The sequence below is a fragment of the Balaenoptera borealis genome, assembly GCF_965194805.1.
Source record: "Balaenoptera borealis genome assembly, chromosome: 20".
Classification (NCBI taxonomy): Eukaryota; Metazoa; Chordata; class Mammalia; order Artiodactyla; family Balaenopteridae; genus Balaenoptera; species Balaenoptera borealis.
Window position 1 is genome coordinate 18,360,183 of NC_138879.1, and position 23,618 is coordinate 18,383,800.

Genomic DNA, 23,618 nt, shown 5'->3' on the forward strand with positions numbered 1-23,618 from the left:
ACTGAGGGACCCAGGGTCAGGTGGGGGAAGAGCTGAACGGAGAGGCCAGAGAGAATTTCTGAGACCAGCTTGACCGTTAATTTGCTGGGTGACCTTGGGCAAGTTTCTAGTCTGCTCTGGGCCTCAGTTGCTCCAAGTATAAAAGGGGAAAGGTTGGGCTGGTTAATTTGTATGACCATGGGCAAGCCACCTAATATCTCTGGGCCTCAGTTTCATCATCTGTGAAAAGGGGACACCACCGCTTTCCTCACTGGGTCCTTAGAGGATAAAATAAAATTAAGTTCCTGGCATAGTTTCCCCGGCACAGTAGGTGCCTGTTTGCATGAGTTCCCCTCTTTTTAAGACTCTGGACTGGGTTTGTGACCCCTTTATCCAGTCCCATCATCAGGGGTCCTAGGAAGGGGGGTCAACCTCCTTCTCCTGCTCCCCCTACCACCCCCAAGCTCTAGAGTCATCCCTGAAGCAGCCCAAAGAAAGCGGTTGGGGACCCAGGGTCTGGCTCCACAGGGCCTACCTTGATTTGGGGGGGCTGGAAGGCAGAGCCGGATGGGTGACTATCCGGGGGAGCAGCCCCCCCCCCCCCCGCATTCTGGCAGCACGGCGTTGCCCTGGCACCGCCGCAGCCCGCCTCTCCCTCTCTCGGCGCTCCCCTCTACCTATAAATAGCACAGGACGTGCTCGCCTGGGCGATGACGCGGCCGGGCGTGCGGACGGGAAAGAGGCGGCTCAGCCGGAGCAGGTGGGCGGCGGGCACCGCTGCGGGCGGGGCGCCACCGCGGCCCCCTGGCGCCAGGCTCCCGATGAGTCATCTCAGGGCCCCACCGTCCGCTGTTGTCCTCGCCGCCAACGTATCTGCCTCGGGTTTAGGGGGCTGCGGGGGCAAGGCTGATCCCGGGCGGGTATTGAGCCCCCCTGCCTCCGACCCTGGGTACGGCTGGTCTCCGAGGGCATCTCTGACTGGGCAGGAACGGTCCAGACGCAGAGGTGTGTGCCCGCCCCCTGCGCGAGGCAGGAGCGCCTCGAACCAGAAAGTGGCCGCAGTCCCACCCTCTCTCTCTCTCCGGCGTCCCCCAAACCTCCTGCCCCACTTCCTCAGATCCCGCCTGGCTCAGGCTGCTTGGGTGGAAGGGAGTGAGGAGGCTTGGGGACCCTCACTGTCAGGGCCAGCTCAGTCCCCACACCCCTCCTCTCGGAGATGAACACATTCTCCGACCTTCAGGCAGTCCCCTTTTCGTACCTCCACCACCGCCCCCCCCCCGCCCCGACCCCTTCCCGCTTCCCTTCCTCTAGCCCAAGCAGATAGAGCAGACAGGTTGGGACAAGAACATTTAATTAGGAGTCTGGGGGCTCAGCAATGCCCCAGCAGACGCCTCATGCAGCCTCATGTACAGTGGGCATTGGGCCCGCCCCTGGGACATTGCTGGGGGGGGGGCCCTCATGGCAGCAAACAGGGCAGTGTGGCTTGAGTACCCCCGCTCTGCGAGGGAGAGGTGGGGCAGGGGCCAGTGGGTAGGAGGATGTGTCCCTCCCACTGCATGGGAGGGTGTGACTGTGCCTAGGATGGGGGGTGGCATTGGCTGGCACGATCAAGGGCACAAGAGGAGGCTCTGAGCTTGGGGGGAGAGGGGAGTTGGCACCAGAGAAAAGCAACCTGCAAGGGAGGGGTCCTCCTTGCGTGCCCCCACCCCACCCCCAGGATGCCTACCCCCTTCCCCTCCTGGTGCTCAAACAGAATCCTTTGTCTGTCTCCCATTCCCTCTTCCTCCCAGGGCTCTGTGTCCTGGACAAGGGAGCAGATGCAACCAGAAAAGGGACCCCTGCAACGGCAGCCCTGTCCCCTGCAGAGCCTGGAGAGAGGGGGTGAGGGAGGGTCACTGCGGGGTAACCCCTGAAGGTTGGGCTCCTGGGGTGGGCCTGGAGAGGCCTGGGGCAGGAACTGAGCTTTTAGAGTCCTGACACTGAACTGGGGGTTATTCTGAGCAGGCGTGGGCCAGTCTTTTGTTCTTGATCGTGTTTCTGTGTCCAGGCGGCTCTTGGGTGCCCTTTCCCGGTGCACAAGGGTGGGATGAGGCTGCCCTGCGATGACTGTGCTACTCGAGGGGACAGTCTCTGATTTACCACAACTTCCCCAGACCTCAGCCCTCCCCTCCTCTGTCCACCCAGGTTTCAAGTAATGGGAGAGATAACCGCAGAACTTTCCTGAGAATTGATAGAGTGACAGAGGTGGTGAGACCAGGATCCTCCTGCAGCCCTGAATTCCCTCCCTACCCAGAGCTGGGGCTAAGGGACCCGGGAAGGCACCTTCCCAAGGCCCCACTTCCAAAGGGGCAGCTGCAGGGTCACACACACAAAGACCCAAGCAGAGGCTCTGTGAGGAGAGGGGCGCTGTCAGGCAGGCAAAGATGCTGTGGGCAGGGGAAGGTCTCTGAAAGAGACAGCAGGGAAGTTCCCCAGGAACTTCCTCTCAGGGCTGGACTCAGCATGGCAACTGGCTTTGGGAGTGCCTGGGCACCAGGGGGACCCACCTGGAGCTTTCCCATCCCCTCGCACTTTCTCCTCCTCCCCACCTCCAAGTCTCAGAGCAGCCTCCTCAGGGCACCCCAGGACCCATGAAATAAAACCCTCCTCAGGGCAGAAGCCTCCCAAGCCATGGTGACTGGCCCCTAGGAGAAGGGCAGAGGGAGAGAGATTGTGGGCAGATGCCTGCTCCCCTCCTGGGGCCAGAAGCAAGGGCCGGGCACAGGCAGGGGTGGCTTCTGGGTTCTCTTGGCTCTTCTCAGATCTCGGTCAGGACGTTGGCTGGCACCAGACCCCGCTTCTTGCCGCTGCTGACGCGGATGAAGCCATCAGCATCCTTGCTCCTGCCCACGCCCACACAGATCTGAGCGGAAGAGACATGAAGCTGAGGCTTGGCACTGCCTGCATCCCTGGCCCCAAGTCCTGCTGATGGCTCCCAGGCGGTCCATCCCAGGGGATGACGGGACCAGCATCCGATGTGGTCGGAGCCCGGATGATGGGAGCAGATCCCATGAGAGTACAGGGTGCAAGAATAGGCAGTCAGCAGACACAGAACATCACTTCGGGTCTGACCTTTGAGATGAGCTGGTCTCATGCCCCTGACACACTACCATTTCACAGAGGAGGTAACAGGGGGAAAAGGACTTGCCCATGGTTAACAAGAACCCAAAGGCAGAGCCAGCATTCAAACCCAAGCCTCTAGACTCCTAATCCAGTGCTCCTCCCCTGACTGTCTCCAACATAACTCAGCCCTCTGCCTGTGTTAGCTGCCAGCCCCAATTCCCAGAGGGGAGGACGGGAGAGCCCTGCAGTCCCACTGCTGCTTTTTTTTTTTTTTTTTTTTTTTTTTTTTAACGGGAATTTCAGTTCCCGGACTAGGGATTGAACCCGACCACGGTAGTGAAAGCCCAGAATCCTAATCACTAGGCCACCAGGGAACTTCCCAGCCCCACTGCTTCTAGCCTGCCTTCCCTCCTGCTGCCAAGCTGCACGCGTCCTCCTCCAGGGCCCTCGCCCACACCCCTGCCGCCTCTCTCCCACGCCCACCTCTCCAGCCATGCAGGGCCCAGGCCCTCACCTGGCTCTCCTTGAGGCTCATGTAGCCCTGTTCCTTGTTCCCGGAGAAGGGTTGGCAGCAGCGCCAAACGTTCTCGCCTGGCCTCACCCGCTGCACAAAATTGGCTGGGAAGAAGCCAACCCGGTCGCCGATCTTGCCCTGGGGATGAGGCTGGCAATAAGCACTCGTGCCACCACCTCGACCCCCACTGCTTTCTCTAGACCTAATGCCCACTCAGAGCCAATGCTGTCATCCTCCAGATTTGGGTTCTCTGTATTTGAGCCCCTAGTCGGGTGGCTTCTGGGCTGGAAAGGACACAAGGTGGGCAGAGGGGCAAGGCTGGGGTGGGGAGGGGCAAAGTGAGAGTAAGACCTGAGGGTGGGCCTAGGCCTGGCTAGGGCCGGTGGCGGAAGGAGAGCAGGTCTCTAGGGCAGCGCTCTCTGAGGGTGCGGGCTAGTGACGTACCTACCGCCCCCCACCCCCCGCTCCCCACCCGGCCAAGTCACCTTCCACCAGTCCTCGTTAGAGTCATCCACCAGCATGATCCGGTCTCCAGGCCTGGGATGAGAGAGCGGGGGTAGCACATGGGGCAGGAGGGGCCCTCCCACTCTGCATCCCAACGGTCCTAGGCCCCCACATCCCCTGCATGCCCCCCTCAGCTGGGGGAGAGTTCTCGATGCCCTCGGAGGACGCTGCGTGACTACAGGTATGGCAGACACTCTCCAGGACAGAGGCCGGGCAGGGGGCAGGAAACGTGACATTAGCACCAATCCCTCTTGGACTCTGGCACCTCCATCTCCTCTTTGGGCTCAGTAGCCTCAAGTGTGCCAGGAGAAGGTTCCTGAAGGTCTCCCTCACACTCATGTTCCAAGGTCTGGGAGCACAGAGCCCTGAGGTTGGGGCCAGGCAGGTGCCCGGGGCGGGGACTGGGACGATGGAGGACTTACTGCAAAGCCAGGTCGTTGTTTTCCTGGGGCAGAAACTTGTAGAGCGCGACGTAGGAGTACATGGGCCCCACATCCTTCCGTAGAAGGGGCCTGGGGGCCTGTGGAAAAGCTCTGGGTCATTGATGGGAGGGGGACACCTTTCTTTTTCCACCCACTCTCCCCTTGCCCTGACCTTGCCTACCCTGGGGGCTAGGAGATGGGGCACAGTGCTCCTGGGTCAATGACAGGGGAGGTGAAGACTATCCTATCTGCTGTGCTTACACACCCCTGAAGGGACTGGGCCAGGGATGGAGAAGAGGGATCCTCTTCTGCCTGCTGCGCCCTAAAACTGCCCACCCTTGGGGGAGTAGGAGTGGGCGCAGTAGGCATTGGGTCAGTGGTGGGAGTGCTAACACCCCTGCCTCCCGGGCCTGCTCACCCTGGCATTGCCCATCCCGGTAGACTGGGGATAAATGATGGAGCGGGGATACTCCCACTCAGCACGCTGTCACCCACCTAGGGATCAGTGACAAGGAGAAGGACATCCCCTTCCCACCTGGCCTGCCGGGGGCTCACTGCCAGCCCAGCCTCACCTGCTGTCCAGGGCTCTTCTCCTCTGGTCCTGACCCTTCGCTCTCGGCCGGGGCTGTGAATACTGGAGATGCCAGGGTGGGGCGAGGGTGTGAGGCAGCAGGCAGCGGCCCGCGCTGTGCTCCATTCCTGCCCCTGGTCCCCAATCCCACTCACCGCTGTCGCCAGGGCCCTCCTCTGAGCTGCGGATGCTGCCTTCCCCGTCCTCAATCAGCTCATCCCGCTCGCTCTAGGGACACAGAGAGGGGAGGGCTCAACCCCTGGACCCCCCACCCTCTGAGACCTCTGCCCCCGAGGCTCCCCTTTGGTGCTCCCCATACCAAGCTCCGTGTGGGGGACTCAGAGTTGCTGCTGAAGCTGGAGCGGTTCATCAGGGCCAAGGAGGTTCCATAGCGCAGGGTCTCATAGACGGGGTCCACCTTCCCGCTGGCCCCTACTGAGGAGTCACCATCAAGGCCGGGCACCCTGCTGCCAGGCTCGCTCTGCCCCGAAGTCCTGCATCTCAGCCCCGGCTGCCCTGCTCGCTGTCCTGCTCAGCCAGCCCTAAAGTGAAATCTGCACTCCCCTCCCCTTCCCCTCCCAGGTCTCCCTCACAGCAGTGAGAGCTCCGTGTCCTCCCACGGTGCCCAGGCACAAACCTGGAGCATCCTGGACCCCTTGCCCACCTCACTGCCTGTGTTCACTCCATCACCTCGTCCTACCTCCCAAACATTTCTAGAATCTGCTCACTTCTCTCCATCGCCACTGCTACCAGCCTGGTGCCAGCTACCAAACTCTTTCCTGGCAACCATCGTGGCCTCCCACCTGGTCTCCCTGCTTTCAGTCCAGCCCCTCCAACCCACACAGTAGCCAGAATGCTCTTGTAAAAACACAAAAATTGACCTTATAATAAAGTCCAAAGACCTGTGGTTACCAAGGGGGAGGCGGGGTGGGGGAGGGATGGATTGGGAGTTTGCGATTAGCAGGTGCAAACTGTTTATACACAGAATGGATAAACACCAAGGTCTTACTGTAGAGCACAGGGAACTATAGTCAATATCCTGTGATAAACCATAATGGAAAAGAATATGAAAAAGAATATATATATATATAACTGAATCACTTTGCTGTACAGCAGAAATTAACACAACATTGTAAATCAACTATACTTCAATTAAAAAAAAAAAATAAAGTCCAAAGAACACTCGTAAAATGGACCCCGAGGCCCTGCACCCAGGGTCCCATCTCACCCTTTTACTCTGACTCCCTCAGTCCCAGCCTCAGTATCCTTTCTTTAACTCTCTGCCCCTTCCTACCTCTGGCCTGCCTTCTGTCCACATTGGTCTTCCCCAGATCCTCAGACTAATTCCCTATCCTTCAAGTCTCCTGGATGCCTTCTTTGCCTCTGTGGATGAGGTCGGTGCCGACTTTATCCTCTCTTTATTCCCTATCCTTCTGTTTCAGGCATTCACCAAATGATGGTTAATTGATGATTTGTGTGATTATTTATTTCATGTCTAGCTCCCTTACTAGACCATGAGCTCCACCTTCTCCAGGGCTGTGTTCCCATGTCTAGCACAGTGCCTGGCACTTAGTAGGTGTTCAATAAAGTGTTTGTTGAAGGATGGATGAATGAATGAATGAACTCTACATTCAGGACAGGAGCATCCAAAGAAGGGAAGTGTGGAAAAAAACCAAAACAAACAAACAAAAAGAAGAAGAAGAAGTCTAAAAAAATAAAAAAGAAGGAAGTGGTAGTAGTGCCAAGAACGGGCAGTGCCAGGGTGACTCAGGTGCTCATCTGAGGAGTGCGTGGGTCTCTCATCACACCACAGTGGGATCAAGGGCAACAGTGGACACTCACCAGTGGGTGGGGACTCCTTGCTCATGGCACAGGCTGGTGGCGGCTCATGCACCAGGAGTGGGGAGCTGAAGTTGCGGCGGAAGGAGGAGGACTGTGGCGGGGGGTGGGGGTGGGGCAGAGAGAGGGCACAGCCCCTTGAGAGTTTGGCCTTCCCCAAGCCCAAGCACCACCCCACATGAGGAACCAGCCCTGCGGGGCACTCATTCCCCCACATGCCAGGCCTGGGAGCATCAGCCAGCCGTCTCCGTGTGGTGCCCACTCACCGTCTTGCCTGGGCATTGCTGGTGGGAGATCTCCTCGGAGCACCAGAGGTGGACGCTGACTTTGCATGTCTTACACCGCAAACCCTGCTTGGAGTTTCCTGGGAAGAATGTGGGTTTGGCAAGAGGGGGTGGTCAAGAGAGGTTACATCCAAGGGCAAGGAGCAAAGGAGGCAGGTTAGGGCATGAGGAAGCAAGGGACTGGGCATCGTCATGCCAGCCTGGGGCTTAGCTCTGACCTCCACACAGTAGGGTGGAACCTGAGCTGTTAGTAAACACAGCAACACTGGGCCCCCACCCACCCCCAAGGGTGCTTATGTCCTCCCAGAGGGAGGGGCACTGTTAGGATTAGCAGGAGCCCAACATCAGGCAGTCAGGTCCATGGGCCCCCTCCCACACCCACCCCGACCCCTTCTGTTGCCACCCAGGCACCTACCCACAATGAACTGGTGGCACAGCTCACAGGGGCTGGCTCGCTTGAAGACGTGTTCCTGGAAGCTGTGCAGCCTCACTGGTTTGAGTGGTGCCAGGGGGCGTGGGGTCGGGCAGGGGGACAGGGCTGGGGTGGGTAGGCCCCTGTCTGCAGATGCTGGTGGTGGGGAGGGAGGCGGCAGCGGGGTCGGGGGCGTCAGCAGCACCTCGGTGGGGCATTTGAGCTCAGACCCCGAGCGAAAGAAGAAGTTCTCCATGCTCTTACTTCGGAGGATGTTCTTGAGGGAAAGTGAGCGCTTGAACCTCTGGAGCTGAGAGAGGAAAAGGGGCTGTGAGCCTGGAGGGGACTGGCTTCCCGGGATCTCTCCTTGGCCAGCGGCAGCCTGAAGGCGAGAGCCAGAGGTGAGATGAAGTACTGAGAAAGAGGCTGCCAAGTTCCAGAAGGCAGGTCACCATCCCAGGTGCCCACAAGAGCCAGGCAGGGAACCTCCTCGAGCAGAGGAGTTCTGGCTGGACAGGCACCTGATTAGGAGTGGTGGGGACTGGACAGCCAGCGAGTAGCTGCTGGTCTCCTTTAGCCAGCTGCGCTAGTCTGTAGGGGCAGCCCAGCGTTGCCAGGTTTCTCAATTTTCAAAAAGAAATCTAGACTTTGTTTTTTTTAAATATTTATTTATTTATTTGGTTGCATCGGGTCTTAGTTGTGGCAGGCGGTTTCCTTAGTTGCAGCTCACCAGCTCCTTAGTTGTGGCACATGAGCTCCTTAGTTGTAGCGTGTGAACTCTTAGTTGTGGCATGCATGTGGGATCTAGTTCCCTGACAAGGGATCGAACCGGGCCCCCTGCATTGGGAGCGCGGAACCTCAACCACTGAGCCACGTGGGAAGTCCCTAGACTTTTTTTTTTTTTTAACATCTTTATTGGAGTATAATTGCTTTACAATGGTGTGTTAGTTTCTGCTGTATAACAAAGTGAATCAGCTATACATATACATATATCCCCATATCTCCTCCCTCTTGCATCTCCCTCCCACCCTTCCTATCCCACCCCTAGACTATTTTTTATAAAAGTAATTTTTTAATGAAAAATATTAATCCATTTCATGAACTTATGAAATTTAAAGTCAGTTAAGAGGGACTCCCTGGTGGTTCAGTGGTTAAGACTCTGTGCTTCCATTGCAGGGGGCACAGGAAGATCCGCATGCTGCGTGCAGCCAAAAAAAAAAAAAAAAAAGTCAGTTAAGAAATCTAGAACTTTATGTGAAATTGGATAGAAACAAATTCAAGAGGTTTTATTTCCTTTTTTCTTTGCAGAAATGGTAGTATACTATCTCTCCCGTGCCTTGCTTTTTTCTTGGAAATCATTCCATACAAATACACAAAGAGTTTCACGATTCTTTTTTTATGGCTGCACAGGAATTTCATTGAATGGGTGTACCATTTACTCGACTTAACAAAATAATACTTTGGGGGCCAAAACACACCAGGTCCTCGGTCCTTGAACAGGGAGTGGGGGAGTGGTCACCCTGGACCCTCATCCTCAGGGCTGATTCTCCCTCCAAAACACCTCTCCAGTTCATCCCCTGCAACACCTCAGCACCCCCAGAGCCCTGCCCTGCTTCAGGTTCCAGCACCCTGTCGGGTTCAGGGCCATAGCTCTTTGCGTCCACCTTGCCCATCCCCACCTGTTCTCCATGCAGCTGTCAGGGAGGTGATCCCTGACCCTGCAAAAAACCTTTCATGGCTCCTCAGGACCCAGCCAAGGCCCCTGTCCCAGCCATGAAACTGCAACTTGGCCAAACCTGCCCTTCCACCCCAGGCCTTCCACCTGAGCCCAAATGTGAGGACTTGAACTCATCCGTGTTTTATGCCTCTGAGCTTTTTACATGTTTGTCCTCTTCTCTGCCTTATCCAGTTTTTTCCCGCTTTCTTCTTCAGGGTTTCCTGTGATTCTTCCTTCTCTGGGAAGCTGTCTCTTCTTCTGCAGGAATTCCTTTCAGTGGGCCCACTCCCTCCTCTGGTTGGCTGCATCTGGATGGGCTTCCATGATAGCTCCCATCAGGTTTATGTTGTCATTTACTTCTCACTCCTCCGGGAGGCTGTGAGCCCCTGGAGGGCAGGGAAAGTTGCTTGAAATCCCCATAATGGGCCTCAGCACATAGTAGGTGCTCAGTCAATGTTTGTGGAATAAATGATGAGCAAGTGGCTGGAATCCTAAACGGAGCACGTGTTCTGGAGTGCAGGGTGGATTCTACGGTGAGGCCAGAGTTATTTCCATCGCTCACCCAAACACACCCTTATTCTACCCAGAGTGAGATCTGGACCTCTCTACCCAGACCCTTGCCCTACTCCCCTCCTGTTGAAAGCCCTTACTCCTCCCATTCCTTTCTACCAGTTAAAAAAAGAAAAGGGTGGAGGTGGGGGGCAGAGGCCTGGCTCTAGGCAGAGAGACTCGGCCAGGGTTCCCAGCTGGGACACCAGGCAGCCTGTGTGCCATGGATGCCAGCTTGGCAAGCGTGCCAAGGGAATGGAAGTGGTGGCCCCTCTAGCCCTAGGGAGGCCAGCAGGCCACATGACAGAGGGGGAAGCAGAGGGGGAAATGTTTGGGCAAAAGGCGGGCCCCGGTATGCCAGCTGAAAGGCCAGAGCCCTAGGGGGACTGGCATGCTGAGTTGCTCAGCTCCTTCCAAATCCAGCTTCCTGGCCAGCACTGTGGGCTTCTTTGTGTGTCTCTGAGAAGCAAGGCCCCAGGCCCCAGCTGCCTGGGCATTGGGGCAGAGGTTGAGGCCCAGAGGGACAATTAATTAGAACACGAATATGTTCTATGTGGCTCTGGGGGCTCTGACAGGCCCAGAGGGGCGGGTGAACCACCCACTGCTCTGCGCAGGGGCCATGGGCACAGAGCACAGGAGGTCTCTGGGAGGATGTGCTGGGGGGGGTGGGGGCAGAACGCAATCTGCTGCCTGAAGGCAAGTCACTTCACTTCCTCTCTCTCTAAGCTTCAGTTTCCCTACCTCCAAGTCAGGGTTAGATGCTCTCTCAGCAATACAGGCTCAAGTCCCCAAAGCAAAAACCTGAACTTATGAACATAATGAGGGGCTGTCGTTGTCAGAGTCCTGGAATTGATATGCAGCATCTCATTAACCCTGGCACTACCCACTGAGGTGGTGACAATTATTGGCCCACTTTTCAGATGAGGAACTGAGGGGGTTAAGTCACTCACTCATCATGAGTCCGCAGCTGTTAAGTAGCAGAGCCAGGACTTGAACCAGTGGCTTTGGCTATTGAGCCCAAGTGACCAGGAGCACCCTGCCCTGGCCCTCACCTCTGGCCCTCAGTTGTGCCATGGGCTTGTCATGAAATGTAGCATTAGAAGGAACTTGAAAGGCTGGGCACATAGAGCAGTCCCCACCCCGCACTGCTCTGGCCATGTCCCCTCTGAATTGTTGTCTGACTCTGTTGGTCACCTCTTGTGACGGCAAGCACATCCTCTCTTGGGACAGTCATTCCATCTTTGGGCAGCTGCAATCGCTGGAAAGTGCTTCCCTATTTAGAGCTGAAACCTGCCTCCCTGCCTATCGGCCCTTGTTCCTCCCTTGGCTCCAGGAAGGGCTACTCCCGCTTACACACATCAGTTCTTCAAATATTTGAAGACATCAATCATGTTCCCCCCTCCTGAGGCCATTATTTCCAAAGTAATCCTCACAGGATGAGATTTCAAGCCTCCCTACTCTCCAGCCTGTGCCCTTTCCTGGTCCCCGCCTGGCCTCAGTGCCAAGAGCCACCTCTGCAGGGTACCAAAAGCCTCTGGAACAGAATGTTCCCCATCACCAGGGCAGCCCCAACTCTGCCCCAGATCCCAGGAGGGTAGAGAAGTGGGAAGGAATGCCACCTGGGGTGGCTGGCAGATGTCAAGGGCTGTGGCTGGAGGGCAGATGACGGCATCTCTGCCAAATGGCTTAATGCCTGCCCACACCAGAGACATCTGGCTTGGCCACCCAAACCTCATTTGGGCTCAGCCTGGCCAGGTATTTCCACTCCTGGGACTCCTAGTTTCCAGAGAAGACCTTTCTCTACCTCCCCACCCTCTATCTTTTTGGTGCCCCCACTGTCCCAGGACCCATTCCCCGGCATGAGAAGAAGTCGCCATATATCCTGGCAAGCTGGCCCACTTGGACCCCATTCCCTCCCAAAGCACCAGGAGCTTGTCTGGCTTGGAGCCTGGACCATCAGACCTGTTATTCTGAATCCCCTGCTGGAGGCAGGACCTGGCCGGCCTGCCTCCTCCCCACCTCTCCACACCCTGGACAGTCCCTTCCTTCCTCAGTTCCTGCCAGCTCCTGAAATGGCACTAGGCAGCTGGCAGAGGGTGGTGGCAGATGTGACACAAGCTGACTCAGATGGTAGAGCTGGCATGGCAGGGTCTTTCCAAAGATGGCACCAAAGGGGGTGATGGCAGGCCCTATGTAGTAGGATGGGATGGGGACCCAGAGAGGGCGACGCTGACACTAGGAGGGTGACTGAGTAGCTTGGGTGCCGGAGTGATACCCGACTTTAGGGTGAGCGGGAGGCTGGACTTGGGCTGGCAAGAAATACCCAGGGGGCCCCAAAAACTGACGAATAGGTCTGGAATGTTGACTTCACTGCCTAATGAAGACAAGTACACCAGCCACCTCTGTTGTACCTGCCTCAAATTGAGCACTGACCCTCTCCCTTCTTTCTCCTCCACCTCTACAGTCTGAAGACAGAAGCTACTTTGGGACAAGTTGAGGTGGGGGGATGGAAGGAGGCTGGCAAGTGTTCTGAATTCTCTCTCTGCCCTCCTGAGTACCTTCCCCAGACCTGCAATCCAGCCTGTGTTGTTATTACTGAGTCCTTCATAAATGAGGTACAGGGGAGGGCGGCAAAGGGGCAGGGCTCCAACTGGCCTGGCACAGAGGGACCAGGTCAGGTGTACACTCCCCTTCCTTCCCTGCTCCACAGATCTCCATGGCTCAGACCCAGAGGTGATGGCATGGGACAGTCCTTGGGCTGGGAGGAAGGAGGTACAGACCTGCCAGGCCCTGACCACCCCTCCCCACACAGCTGAGCCTGCAGCCTGCTGACTGCTGAGGCAGCACTGCCCAGCCCTCCTGCCTGCTCTCGGAGAACTCTTAAGGAGGGGGCTGAGTGGCCAGGCCGTGGTGTGGGAATCAGGGCAGGACCTGGGAGGCCCTCAATCCCCTGGGAAGCAAGCAAGGGGTTTGTATGTGTCTGTCCAGGGTGACTAGAAGGCAGCTGTGAAGCTCAGGGGCACTGGAACTCAGGATGGGGCTCAGTTCCCTCAGGATGGGGATCTTCTGCTTGAAAGGAGCTGTCACAAATATTCCAAGCAATATTCTGCCCCCCAACACCTCATTCCTTTCCCAGTAGACTTGGCTCTCTGAGGGGGAGGTAACTCTGTGGGCTGAGAGCCCAAGGTCTAGTTCTCAGAAGGGAGCAGGAGAAGGTCAAGTGTGAATCTGAAGACTTGGCTGTGGAGACCCACCGGGTCCCTTTGGTTTAGGGATGGGGAGCCTACCTGGGGTGCCTCAGCCTGACACCATCCACTCTGGTCCTACTCATCTTCCCTTGGTCACTCCCTTGATGACCTTGACCTTGAATTAACCTCATATCCTGGGGGGCGGTCAAGACAGAATTAGGAGGAAGATGGGCATTGGAAAGAGCTATAGATGAGCTAGTGATACCAGGGGGAGCCAAAGACCCCACCCATTTCTGGTCCTGGCTGCCCCCCTCCTCATCTGGGTAACAGAAGCTGGGTGGGAACAATTTACCAGGGTGGAAAGCGACAGAGTAGTCTTGGCCTGAAATCTGGTGGGGGGGGGGGCGGGGCAGAGAGAGCACTGCCCCTTCTTCTCTCCCCATCCCCAGGTCCCCTGCTCAGGTCGCTTCCGCAGAACTTCTTGCGGGTCAGCACCTAGAACTTGGGGAGGGAGCAGGCCAAGTAGAGGCGTGTGGGGGGGGGCGGTTGAATGTGAGCAGTGTTCTCCCCCACCCCACCGCCTTCAGCGCCAGGAGTCTGGGCTCCGCCTGACTTCATTGGGGAATAATTTATTCATTGTGACTCCCGCAGGAGTAGCAATCATACATAATTAGGGGTAATTATGACATTCATTAATTATGATGACTTCCCTTTTTGCTTCTACCAGCTCCCTGCCCCCCTCCCCGGCCCACGGCCCGCTGGCGTGGGCTGCCTGTCTTTCTCATCCGGAGCCGCAACAACAGTCCCCGGGTCCCCGCCAGTGATGGCCCGCGCCGCAGCAGCCCCCAGCGCGAACTCAGAAGCTGCGCAGCCCCAGGCCGCGGCCTCACGTCCCTGAGCCTAACCCGGTTGGGAGGGGGGGGAATGCAGGACTGCGGCGGGTCAGAGAGAGACATCTAGAGAGACTCAGAAATAAACACACAGAGACGCCGAGAGGACCCGAGAGAGACGCACACAGAGAGATACCAAGACAGAGACAAACAGGTTGTAGAGACATTTTCAGAGAGACACAGGCAACGAGAGAGGGACAGACAGACCTGGCGGACACGGGAGGGGTGCGCCTCGCACGCACACGCGGGCGAGTATACCAGCCCACACCCGCTACACACCGCTACACACTGCCTCCGCCTTCGCCGCGCCGACTCCCTCCAACAAAGCCGAGTTACATACAACCTCCCTGGAGGGTCGCGGTGGAACGTCCGCTCATCACGCGCGCAAGGGCGTGTCGTGCTTGTGTGATGGGGACTCCTTGTGGCCCCTCGTCACGAACCCACTGCCCCCGGGTCGCCGCGCGGAGCGTTAGGGACCACACAGGTCCCGCTTCTGTGACCCCAGGGCACCCGAGGCCACAGTGGCAACCGCATCGGGAGGAGGGCGCCCGGGCTGGGGGCGCACTGGGCAGGGGTCCAGGCCTCGCGCCTCCCGAGTTACCTTGGTTTCCTGGAGGGCAGAGACGGTCCCCGGGGGGCTGTGGGTGGCCGCGTCATCCGGTTCGTTCTCCTTCTCGCTCATTTCGGTCATGGTTAGGCGAGAGGGGACGAGAGGGTGCCGAGACCCGACGGCAGCCCGGCTGGAGGCAGGCTGAGGGCGGCAGGCGTCTCTCTGGGACCCTGAAGCCCTTCTCTAGAGACTGCCCCCCAACGAACCCCAGGAGAAACCCGCCCAGGCGAAGCAACCCCCCCACTCCCGGGTGCGGGCGGAGAAAGTTCCCGGGTTGGTGGGTGAGAGGAGGTAATTACACGGAGCCGCGGGAGCAGGACGACCCCAGGAGTGAGGACCAAGGATGCTGCTCCGAGCGAGGGGAGGAGGGAAGTGGGCACTCGGGGATGAGCCGAGGGAGGGAGCGATGGAGCTGTCAGTGTCCGGCAGGCTTCGCCGTCCTCTGCGCCCGCCCCCCCACCCCCTCCCCTTCCCCTCCCCCCGCCGGCCCCAGCCGGGCACCCCCTCCGCCCAGTCCTCGCCTCCCAACTTTGATTTAGGAGGTCGCCTGGTCCCTCCCCTTTCCCTCCGCAGCTCCCCAGCGCCGCTATGCAAATCAGGTTCTCAGCTATTGGCTGCCGCGGTGGCCAGGAGGGCGAGCTGGGCGGAGCCTGGGGGGGGCTTGACAAGATGGGGAGGGGCTTGGAGGGTAAAGAAGTGGAGGGAGCAGTTTTACCTGAAAAACCCGGAATTGGGGGCGTGACAAGGTTGAAGGAAGCCTCAGGAGATCATATTCAAGTCTGGAAGGGTTGGGGGGAATAGAAATAGGTTGGATCTGGAGAAAGATAGCTGAAAGTGAGTTAAAGGTAGGACTTCCTGATAGCGACGTGAAGAATGGGGACACTTCCGCCCAATTAACTGGATGTCTCTCTGCCCTGGAGACACTCTCCCCAAATGTGTCTCTCCTCGGACTATGTAGGGGTTTCCTCAGCAGAGAATGGACAAATGAACATCATGTGTCAAAGACCAGCCCTGTCCTGGAAAGCAGGACAACTATATTGCTTTCCAGTCTTGTTGTCTGGACTTCAGCAGAGAAGAGGCCTCAGTCCCCACACTTGAGGTCCCCAAACCTCTCCAAGACATGCCCCTTCCTAAAGATCCTACCACAAATGGAGTTAGATGGGGGTAGGGAGAGGTGAGGGGGAAGAGGTTTCTTACCCTCCAAGGTGTCCTCTGTCCACTTGGCCTGAAGCTAATGAAGCTAATGCATGTCACCTACCTGCTAGTTCCCGAACTTCCCCTCCCTCTCCACCTGCCCCTTCTGGCCCTGATCAAAAGGTCTAACTTCATCTCTGGACCTATCCAAGAAAATGGAGGTAGGTTGGAGGTTGAGAGAATCATTCCCTGGGTGTGGGTGGAGAGACTTCTGGGTCTAAGTCTCCTTCCTCCTCAACTGCTGTGGGTGATGAGATGAGGGGTGGGTGGCACTCAAGAGGGTCCTGCCTTTATGCCAGCCCTGGAGGAGGGGCTGAACCTAGTGTTCCCTCCCCCGCCACCCCCCCCCCCATGCACATAGCCATTCATGCCATCTATCTCCTTCTGAGGATGAGCTCACCGGTGGAGCACTGCTCAGGTTACTGCGTCCAGGAATAGAGATTTATTTGCCACTGGCAGAATTAGGACAAGGGCGGATGGGAGGGTTTGTGGTAGTGGGGGCTTAGTCCCCTCCCCCTCCAGATCCACACACTGAGTGCTAGCTTTCCTGAAAGGAGTTTGAATAGAACCTGGCCTCAGCCCTCAGACCAGTTTCCCCAAAGGCCCATTCATTACCAACTGCTCCCCTCTGAGGGCCACCCTCCTCCCTCCTGCCCAGCACAGGTCAGCCCAACGACCCCTCCCTAGGCAACTCAGACTTAGAAATGCTTGGAACACCCTGAGATGGGGTCATCAGCCCTCTATCTCTACCTGTCCTGGGCTGGAGCAAACAGGGGCTTCGTCTGTGTTTGTGAGGCCTCCTGGGGGGAGGTACCCCTGTTCCCCTCCAAAGAGAAGAGGCTCTGGGTTCCTTCAAGTCCAGTACCTGTGTAGTCACTAATTCACTTGACCTTGGGTAGGTAACTTTTAAAGCCTTGATTTCTTCATCAGCAGAATGGAGATTGTGCCTACCTCACTCCCGGGAGAATGAATGAGACAGTGTAGTACACCACTTAGCCCAGAGAAGACAGGCACAGAAAGTTCATTTTCTTCTTTCTCTCCTTTCTTCTGGGAGATTTGTCTCTTCCTAGGTCTTTTTCTGAGGCAGAGAGAAGAAACAGCTTCCTTCCCTCACTTTCCTCGGCTGTTTGGAGCCTGTTATTTCATGGGAGAACTGACCCAGGAGACTCTGACTAGACGTGGGAAAGAACTCCCAGGGGAATCAGTGGGGAAAGGCAGGGAAGTCGGTGGGCCCTGGGGCCCATCTGGTCTGGGCGTTAGAAATCTGAGGTGGGGCAACTGTGGAGGAGGTAGGGGGCTGGATCCCATGACCTCTGGATGTCCTTTCTGGCCTGTGGCCTTCCTGTTGCAGAGCAGTCTTTAATGATCTAAGTCTGAGTCACTGTCTCAGTGCCAACAATTCCCACTGCAGTGGCTCGGAGATGGGGCAGGAGCAACTGGGCTAGCTTCTTGAGGAGGAACACTGTCCATCTTAGATTTGGAGGGCAGAAAGGAGGGGTTGTCAGAGCAAGCGGCAAGGTGGTCCAGGAGGAGGAGTGGCAGCCGTACTCTCAGAAGGGCTCTCAGACCAGAAGTCATAATAGAACTACCAGGGGGCCTCTTACTGGGAGAGCTGAGTGAATGAGCATGGGCTCTGGGCTCTCGGGAGCCTGGGGACAGAGGGATAGGTGGAGGCATGGACAGATGGCTTCAAATCTGCATATGGCACAATGTCCAGCACATTAAGAGCACCTGGTCTTCATCCTGGTCTACCCTTTTTTCCTGCTCTGTGACCTTGGGCAGAGAGCTATCCATCTCTGGAGGGTCTTTGGTTTCCTTCTCTTCTGATTGGCAGAACTGGACTAGATTAGTTTGAAATGGAGTTGGATTAAATGGGGGCAATAATTGTATATCTCTTAGTGTTCTTTTGAGGATTAAATGAGTTAACATATGTAAAGAGCTGGACAGAGTAAGTGCATGATAAATAGTTATTATTATTATTTTATTTTTTTAAAATATTAAGGATTCTTAGGACTTCCCTGGTGGTCCAGTGGGTAAGACTCTGCACTCCCAATGCAGGGGGCCCGGGTTCGATCCCCGGTTGGGGAACTAGATCCCGCATGCATGCAGCAACTAAGAGCCTGCGTGCTGCAGCGAAGATCCCTCGTTCCGCAACTAAGACCCGGCGCAGCCAAAATAAGTATATAAATAAATAAATATTTTAAAAAAATTTTTTTAAGGATTCTTAACCTTGGGCTTGTAGGTAAGTTGCAGGGAGTTTGTGAACCGCTTGAAGCTGTATAAAATTTTGGAGGATAAGCATTTTCTGAGGGAGAGTCCAGAGCTATCATCTGCTCCTCAGAGAATCTTAGATCCCCGAAAGATTAAGAACCACTGGCCTAAATGACCCAGGGCCCCTCCACTAAGGTGTTTAGATTCTCTAATGTGAGGGATCGCCTCTGCCATACGGACTGACCTATTTTCTCCCACAAACACCTTCAGTTCAAGCCCTTCCCTGCTGTGGCCTCTGCGCCCATGGGTTACCAAGGACAGCCCAAGCTGAGCACATGAGTGGCTGGCCTCTCCTTCCAGCTTTAGAATCGGGGCTCCTAGGGTAGGGGGGCTCATCATGGTTGAGGCCAAGTCTGGGTTCTCATCTCCCAGCTGGGGAGAGGAAGAGGACCCAGCCTCAGTGGGGTTGGGGATGCCGAGAACACAATGCGAGGTCTGGCCTTGCCCAGTCTCCCCTACGTCCCTCTGCCAGCCCACCCCAGGGCCTCCGAGGCAGATACCGTTCTAATGAGCTAAGGCCCATGGCAGGCATCGGTAATTATGATTTTGCAGAAATATAGAAGGCTCTTATGCAAGTGTCTGACATACTTCCCGGCTGTGGCATCTGCGACAGCCAGGTCCCCAGAGGCTGGAGAAGGGCCCCTCCACCCCCTGCTGCCAACAACCCTTGGAGCTTGGGACACTGGCATAGAGCCGCCTTCCCACTGCCTGTGGCGCTGTCCCTAACACGCCCTGGGTGAGCTGTTCCCTCTCTCTGTGCCCCAGGCTCCCTGGAGGGGAACAACATGGGCTCCAGTGTGTGCACCCCTCTCCCTCCCCCGCCAAGTCGAGGCTGTCCAGGAGACCTGTTTCCATGGGAGGGGGATAATGGTTTGGGGGATGTTTCCCTTTCTCTCAGTAAGAAAACCTCTCTTTCCACAAAGATGTCCCCTTCTATTCTGTTTCTTTTCCCCTTGAGGCTGGGGACATAGGGCTGACAGCAGCCTGTGGTGGGGGTCACAGCCCCTGGCTGCCCCTCCCCAGGCCCTATGCCAGTTTGCCCACCACCATCTCCCATGCTTCTGATAGTGTCCTGAAGCCACCCCTTTCTTTCCCTGGTCCACTCCCCATACCCACCCACAAATCATCTGTTACCAAGGTAACAGCAATGTCATCACTTTGGGGTGAGCAAGGAGGTGGAGCCCAGTGGATGGGATGGGGCTGTTAGGGGTTAGAATTTTAGAGATATGAGCACTGAGGGCCCCCAAACTCTTAAAGGAGGATCTTTGGCTGCAGAGGGGCCCTGGGCACAGACTGGGCTGCAGGGTGCTGCTGTGAGCTGGTGGAAAAGAGGGAGGATGAAGTCTGGAAGCAACTGGATCTGGGTGTTAGGGGTGAGGGTGACTGGCTTACTGAGTGGGAGAAGCGTGAGGGTGACGATGCCAAAGAGATGTTGAGGCAAGGAGGATGGAGCCTGCCTGTAACTCCTCCTTTGGGATTCAGCTTGTTAACTCCTCCTGGGGAGAGGTTTTCTGGCTGGGAGAGTCTAGACCCAGTGGAAACAGCAGCTGGGGATCCTGGGGCCAGCCTGGGCCCACACTGCCCCCTGCAGACTACACAGAAAACAACGTTGGATGTCTTCCAGGGAGGAGTGGGTAGGTGGGGCCTTCGAGGGTCCACATTTGAGACATCTAAACCATGTGGTCCTACTAAGTGCCTAGAGAGGCTCTGGGCACCCGGGGTGCCAGTTTCCTGCATTTGAGGCCCTCCGGTAAATCCTGACCCAGAGAGTGCCCTCCTGCCCAGAGGATCCCTCCGAGCAGACTTGGGGGTAGGAAGCAGCGGGGACAGAGATTCGCCTTGAGCTGAGTTGACAGAGGCCGTCAAGAGGACTAGAAGGCAGAGGGGCCAGAGTATTCTAGGCAGATGCAACAACCTGGGCAAAGGCACAGAGGTGTGAAACAGAACAGACTGTTCTGGAAGTTGCTGGTAAGCAAGGGAGAGAGGGAGTGGTGACAGGGAAAGGCAGAAAAAGGTGGACAAATGGCCTTGGATGCTGGACCAGGAAGATGCGTTTTCCTGCACAAACGGGCTTCTCAAACTCGCTCATTGGAACCCAGGTGAACAATCCAGGGGTACCATGGAGGCATGGGGGGCGGGGGGCAGGTAGGCAAAGTGGTTCACTCAGAACTTGAAAGGAATTTAAAAACATGTCTCTATATTAAATGTTTGTGCAAGCCTTGTGTTTGAGTCCAAGAATATCTGTGTTGGTTTTCCTACCAAAAAATGATTTTAAGCACTAACTATGGTGTGCCACAGATGCCCTGGAAGATGGGCGTGGTTACCCAGGTGTTTCCATAGCCCAGCTTGAGAATAGCGCTGAGAGTGATTATGGTATGGTCATTCCTGTGTCTTAGGAAGATCCCTCTGGCTCCCAAGGGCAGCCACATGGAAACAGAGCCAGAGTAGTGGGCTCAGGGTCTTCTGGCCAAAGACTTCATTGCAGGGATGGCCTGGAAGGAGTCCTGTGTCTTGGTCTGGGTGCATGGCAGTGAGGTGACTCAGGTTCCAGCCCACCCTCACTAGCTAATAACATTGGACAAATTGCATAGACTGTAATTGGGGACCTCCTTACTTCAAGGGGTGGTTGTAACGTGCAGTGGGACCTGGAGGATCTCACACCCCTGAAAAGCTGCTTCCCTTGCCTGCAATGCCTTTTTTTTTTTTGCCACGCGGCTTGTGGGATCTTATTTCCCCGACCAGGGATTGAACCCGGGACCTCGGCAGTAAAAGCGCAGAGTCCTAACCACTGGACCACCAGGGAATTCCCTCCTGCAGCCTCTACTGCTGATCATCCCAAGGGAATTGTCAAGTCATAGCCATTCCTGCTCCTCCTGCCATTATTAATACCCCCCCACCCCCATCTATCAAAACCACAGCAGTCCAGCCACTGTTATTCATATTTACTCATCCTCAGGGCTCACAGCCCAGGACTGGAACAGAAAGTATTTTTCCCCATTTTGCAGTTGAAGAGGTCGAAGCTCAGAAAGGCCAGGGGTCCCTGCCATCCAGGTTCCGGGGTCTGATACTTCTTTGCGAGCTGTTAAATAAATGAATGCATGAACGATGAACACTGCCCCCCATCAGCCCCTCTTTCTTTGGGGGAGGGGTGGTAGACCTCATTCTCCAGCTCCCCAGGTTGGACTGTTGCCTGGTTAATTTCAGAATTCCACACACATTTGTCCGGCAGAGTGGTCATAGTACAGTCATTAGGAGCAAGAACTGTAACCCGGTGGCCTGGGTTCAAACCCTGGCTGTGTCTTCTCTTAGCTGTGTGACCTTGAGATAGTTACTTAACCTCTCGGAGCCTCAGTTTCACCATCTGTATAATGAGGGGGGCGGTGATAATAGAATAATAGAAAAAAAATAGCATCTGTCTTAGAAGATAGACTGAAAAGCACTCTGGAGTCATACTGAGCACTGAAGAACACTTTGCTAAATAAGCAGACCCTCTACATTTATGTGTTATATAAATAAACCTACACTTTTAAGTGTTAAATAAATAAACCTGTATGATGTACTAGGCACTGGAGATATGTAGAGAAAAAGACACCTACATTTACTGACGGCTCAATTGTTATCTCATTCATTATTATCCAGCCCTGTGGGATAGAGGTTCCCACCATCCCCTTTTAATAGTTGCAGCACAAAGCTCAGAAATGTTGTTACTTGCCTAAATCCACCTAGTTGCGCTTGCACTCAGGGTCTGTCTAGAGGTATGTTTACCTCTTAGTCCCTACCCTCTAGGGGCTTCCACTCTGATGGGAAAACAAACATTAGACAAAGTACCTTAAGAATAAACTGCACATTAGGGCTTCCCTGGTGGCGCAGTTGTTCAGAGTCTGCCTGCCAATGCAGGGGACACGGGTTCGAGCCCTGGTCTGGGAAGATCCCACATGCCGCGGAGCAGCTAGGCCCGTGAGCCACAACTACTGAGCCTGCGCATTTGGAGCCTGTGCTCCGCAACAAGAGAGGCCGCAATAGTGAGAGGCCCGCGCACCGCGATGAAGAGTGGCCCCCGCTTGCCGCAACTAGAGAAAGCCCTCGCACAGAAACGAAGACCCAACACAGCCAAAAATAAATAAATAAATAATTAAAAAAAAAAAAAAGAATAAACTGCACATCAGACGACTGCTGTGAAGGAATTTGGTGAAGGGCAGAGGAGGGACATGGGGAACATAAATGCCAACTGGCTGGGTTGCAGGAAGGGTTTTAAGAAGGAGGCAGTAAGTTTGAAGCGTGAACAGAGAACCTTTCCAAGGTGAGACTTACTGGTGGTGAGAGGGACTCTCAGGAATAAAAGATTGGAGACTTAGAGCCAGGCCTGTGCATCCTCGGACTCTAGGGGGGCGCTGTTTAGCGTGGTGCCCTGTGGAGCTGCACACCCAGAAACCTCAGAGACAGTTTGCTGGAAAAAAGGACCACCCTCCTAGGGTGGGGGCATTCGTGTACACAGACACACAGAGCACACAGGGATTGCCATATGGTATTGCCAGCTTCCTGCGTGTGTGCATGTGTGTCTGAAAAATCGTGCTCTCATCCATTCCTTTTAGGGAAGGGGAGGGTGGGACGAATTGGGAGATTAGGATTGACATGTATACACTACCATGTGTAAAATAGATAGCTAGTGGGAACCTGCTCTATAGCACAGGGAGCCCAGCTCGGAGCTCTGTGATGACCTAGATGGGTGGGAAGGGCCGGGGGTGGGGTGGGAGGGAGATCCAGGAGGGAGGGGATATACGTATACATATAGTAGCTGATTCACTTCATTGTACAGCAGAAACTAACATAACATTGTAAAGCAATTATATGCCAATTTTAAAAAGATAAAAAAATAAAAATCATTTCCCTGGAACTCAGTGCCCAGACCTTTTGACCACTAATGTAGGGGTAACAGCGGTGCCTGAGCCCTGGATAGGGTAGGATTCCACCCACCCAGGTACCCTGCCCCAGGTCGCACACACTAGTGTGAGGGAGGGAGGGAGAGAGAGCCTGGTACACGGTAGGCACTCATAACATTTTGTTGAATGAATGAATGAATGAGGAACACTCCCCTCAGCCTCAGTTTCTCTGAGGGAGTGGTTGGCTTCACTCTCCAACTCGCCAGGTCGGAATGTTGCCTGGGATAGGAGACAAAACGAAACAATACATTTTGGTTAGAGGAGAAGGACACTGACTTATTTCTCAGCAATTTTGACAGAAAAAAAGTTACTTCCTTGGCTTAGGGAACCCCAAGGGTATTATTAGGATCGTGTTATGCCATGGCCTAGAAAATGATAGAGCATTTGGGGTATGAAATTCATCTGTGTTGGGGGAAGTTTCTGGGACAGTCATGTCTATACCCCCAGAACCAGCGAGGGACACCGCCAAGGAGACTGGGGTCCTTAGTGGTGTCCCTCGCTACCGCAAGGGAAGCTCCTGAGGGTTAAACACTGGGATAAGATGCAACTCCACAGAAGTTCCTTGGGTCCTCACTGCCACACTGAGTGGGAGAGAGGCCTTGCTCCTATTTTACCCATGAGGAAAGTAGGTT

General features: G+C 55.5%; 1 protein-coding gene across 4 annotated transcripts; it reads right to left on the bottom strand.

Annotated features, from left to right (window-relative positions):
• Positions 1-1,295: 1,295 nt before the first annotated feature.
• STAC2 (SH3 and cysteine rich domain 2) lies at positions 1,296-15,047 on the bottom strand. Of its 4 annotated transcripts, XM_082372245.1 has the most exons (12): positions 14,881-15,044; positions 14,573-14,722; positions 7,631-7,937; positions 7,198-7,295; positions 6,935-7,025; positions 5,412-5,527; positions 5,248-5,320; positions 5,094-5,155; positions 4,522-4,619; positions 4,081-4,132; positions 3,596-3,733; positions 1,297-2,881 (listed from the first exon to the last, which is right to left on the bottom strand). In XM_082372245.1, the coding sequence occupies exons 2-12, from the start codon at positions 14,660-14,662 to the stop codon at positions 2,777-2,779; spliced, it is 1,230 nt and encodes a 409-aa protein (XP_082228371.1). In that variant the 5' UTR covers positions 14,663-14,722; positions 14,881-15,044; the 3' UTR covers positions 1,297-2,776. The 4 variants fall into 4 exon arrangements, with proteins under 4 accessions (XP_082228373.1, XP_082228371.1, XP_082228372.1 ...); XM_082372246.1 differs by having other exon boundaries at positions 5,412-5,524; positions 14,573-15,045; XM_082372244.1 differs by having other exon boundaries at positions 14,573-15,045.
• Positions 15,048-23,618: the final 8,571 nt, after the last annotated feature.